The sequence below is a fragment of the Lolium rigidum genome, chromosome 2 (assembly GCF_022539505.1).
Source record: "Lolium rigidum isolate FL_2022 chromosome 2, APGP_CSIRO_Lrig_0.1, whole genome shotgun sequence".
Lineage (NCBI taxonomy): Eukaryota > Viridiplantae > Streptophyta > Magnoliopsida > Poales > Poaceae > Lolium > Lolium rigidum.
This window is the reverse complement of record NC_061509.1, coordinates 98,130,303-98,133,748: the sequence shown is the minus strand read 5'-3', so window position 1 is coordinate 98,133,748 and position 3,446 is coordinate 98,130,303. Positions and strand designations below refer to the sequence as shown.

The 3,446-nt window shown below is 51.7% G+C and overlaps 1 protein-coding gene across 1 annotated transcript; it reads left to right on the top strand.

Moving 5' to 3' along the window:
• The first annotated feature begins 1,470 nt into the window (after window positions 1–1,470).
• On the top strand, window positions 1,471–2,691 carry LOC124686970 (peroxisome biogenesis protein 7-like). Its single transcript, XM_047220834.1, has one exon. The coding sequence runs from the start codon at window positions 1,585–1,587 to the stop codon at window positions 2,545–2,547; it is 963 nt and encodes a 320-aa protein (XP_047076790.1). The 5' UTR covers window positions 1,471–1,584; the 3' UTR covers window positions 2,548–2,691.
• Window positions 2,692–3,446: the final 755 nt, after the last annotated feature.

The window sequence follows — 3,446 nt, the reverse complement described above, 5'->3', positions numbered from 1 at the left end:
CGTGCGGTGCAAGAGGCGCGAAATCCGTGTATTTACCGTTGCCAAAGAATGTGATTCATGGAATTTCAGGCCTCTTCGAGGTCGGAAATAAAGATTGGTTTGGAAGCCCTTCGAGATTCTCTCCGGATGAAAGTGGAGCGGAAGCTGGACGTCAGAATGGCGAATCTTGAAGAACTCGGGGACTCTTCGTTGGGGACATGCCAATTAGGTGTACCACGATAGGGTCCTAATTTTGGTAAGCCCAGATATCCCAAATATGGTGGTGAGGCATACAGCCCACCGGGCGACCCAGTTACTAGAGAATTCAGAGGTAGGATCCGGCCTAGAGACGAAGCTGTTGGATCTGGCCCATGGTAAAAGGCGGTCGGATCTGTGACGACGCAAGAAAAGGAATCTTTTACGTAGTCTAGGCTTAATCGTATCCGACTAGATCTCTATCTCTTGTAACCCTAGATCCGGAGCATTTATAAGCCGGATCATAGGAGGTCTTGCGACAAGACACAACTCATTGTAATCACGGACATGTTGCCTTATAGTGAATTATAGCAGCACGTAGGATCTCACCGTCGTTGTAAGATCTGGGTAACTCGTGTGACACCGTCCCGGACATCCCTCGCCTATGGCTCCCTCTCTCGCTCCCCTCCGTGAGGCACCCCTCACCAGAGGTATGTCGAACACGCAACGACAGTCGGCCCTCTGTTGCCACTCCCGCTCCCGCTGTCGTGGTACATGCGAGCAAGGCAGGGAAGAAGCATGCATCGAAGAAGCCGACAAAGAAGGCGTCTTTGGCTGCTCTGCCTGAAGCCATTGACGGCGCCTCCACCCACCAGGCGTTCGACGTGATTCCCTAGGTATCAAATTACCCCTACTTTTTCTTGAATTTCCGTCGATTGGAAGTTTATTTCTCCGCGTCGTAGGGAGAACGAGGAGCCGGTTTCGATGGTGGTGGTGACACTACGACTTGATCCTTCATCGATCTGCATCACAATTTCTCTTTTGGTTTGCTGGCTATTAGTGCGACGTGTTTAGCAGCTGATCGCGTAGATGCACGATGAATTTGGTTGTTTAAAACATTTGCATAATATCACGTATCGTCGGATGCCTTTCAAAACTATACAAAACCCTGGTTTGTCATTCAGTTTGCAGATTTCATGTGTTTGCGCGCAAGGAATTATGCGGCTATGCCGCACCAATACATGATATGCTCTATGGACTTTCTTTTCCCACAAATCGGATTTCTCCGGCTGCAAACGTGTATTTACGGGTTGCGGTTTTAGGTTTTGATCGGTGTATTTTAGAATAAAACCCAAAAAAAAGTTATTTGACGAGTTAAACCTTTTTACAGGATCTGCTAAGGTGAGCAAGCACGCCCAAACAGTCACTTCTGCGCTGACGTAACCGGGCTCACAGTTCCTTGCCGGAACAGAACAACCCCATCCAGATTCAGAGTCCACACCACAGCAGCACAACCAGGAGAAAAATACTCTGAAAAAACCCCGGAAAAACGCGAAGGCAGAGTCTCTGCAAGTCCTCCGCCAACCCCCATCTATCCCCGTCCCGTCCCGGATCCACACCACCGCCGCGATGCCGGCGTTCAAGGCCCCGGCGCCGGGCTTCTCCGTCCGCTTCAGCCCGTTCCACGAAAACCGCCTCCTCGCCGCCACATCGCAGCACTTCGGCCTCGTCGGCAACGGCCACCTCCTCGTCCTCGACCTCTCCGCCGCCGGCCCCGGCGGCCCCGGCCTGGCTCCGCTCTTCTCCTTCCCCACCTCCGACGCGCTCTTCGACTGCGCCTGGTCCGAGTCGCACGACTCCCTCTGCGCCGCCGCGTCGGGGGACGGCTCCGTGCGCCTCTTCGACGTCACGCTCCCGCCCGCGCAGAACCCCGTCCGCCTCTTCCGGGAGCACGCGCGGGAGGTCCACGGCATCGACTGGAACCCCGTCCGCCGCGACGCCTTCCTCTCCGCCTCCTGGGACGACACCCTCAAGCTCTGGTCCCCCGACCGCCCCGCCTCCGTCCGCACCTTCCGCGGCCACGAGTACTGCGTATACGCCGCCGCCTGGTCCGCGCGCCACCCGGACGTCTTCGCGTCCGCGTCCGGCGACCGCACGGCGCGCGTGTGGGACGTGCGCGACCCGGCGCCCACCCTCGTCATCCCGGCTCACGACCACGAGGTGCTCTCCCTCGATTGGGACAAGTACGACCCTTCCATCCTAGCCACCGGCTCCGTTGACAAGTCCATCCGCGTCTGGGACGTCCGCTCGCCGCGTGCGCCCCTCGCCCAGCTCGCCGGGCATGGGTACGCCGTCAAGCGCGTCAAGTTCTCGCCGCACCGGCAGGGCATGCTTATGTCCTGCTCCTATGACATGACGGTCTGCATGTGGGATTACCGGAAAGAGGATGCCCTGCTTGCCAGGTACGCCCACCACACCGAGTTTGTAGCCGGGATAGACATGAGCGTGCTCACCGAGGGGCTGCTCGCAAGCACTGGGTGGGATGAGATGGTTTATGTCTGGCCATTTGGGAGTGATCCCAGAGCAATGTAACACAACACATTTTGGTACGTCAATCTGTATCATGTCTGTCTAGTGTTACAATTGGTTATACTAATACGTGGAAGTGAACACCTCGTGAGTTGAGGTTGGAATAATGATATCATTGTTGGCTTCGCAAATTGTGTAAGTTCTCTCTGTGTTGCGTTGGACTGTTCGGTACATTTCTACTCCTGCTTGCTATCGCTAGTATGTTTAGAATTTAGATGTTTGATGTTAGGAAAGATGTGTTGGAATTTTGATCTGGTAGTGGATATGGGTGGTTTCCATCTTTAGGGTGGAGATAAGTAAGGTGGAATGGCAATACTGTTCTCAGTTTTAGATCATATGACTTGACTGTGATTACTTGTGCTGTTGAGTAGGGTATGCATGGCTTGTTAATTAAGCTCCATGATCAGGCTGCATCCTTATAGCCTGTTCCATCTCAGCTCAAACCAATCAAATATAGCTATTTTTGTTTCTGAAAGCTAGATAATCTCATGCCTTGCTATGTACTCCGTACTAGTTTGTCATAAACTGTCATAAACTTATTATATAGACATGATATAGTTTGTCTCATACATCAAGTCCAGAACTTTATATTACACATAACACAAAATGGCAGGTCCATTACAGAATGCTCATATCGACTATGAGTTACGACTATTGTGCACCATATAAAATCTAGATCATGCAATGCGAGAATGGACATTTTTCTATTGGTACAAGTTTTCTCTGGTGATTCTTATTGTCCTGAAGTAACAACCTTGCCCATCTTGTCAATCAATAGTAGTAATATGTTAAACTTTGATCTAACAGAAAAAATGCGGGAATTTCATGGAGCTTAAATAGATCTGTGCTATGTTTACCATATGGGCTAAATATAGGTAGAGTTAAATGTGCAGGTATTTGCT

What these genes read in the sequence shown, in the direction of transcription:
- LOC124686970 (XM_047220834.1), top strand. Translation starts at nt 1,585, where the DNA reads ATGCCGGCGTTCAAGGCCCCGGCGCCGGGCTTCTCCGTCCGCTTCAGC.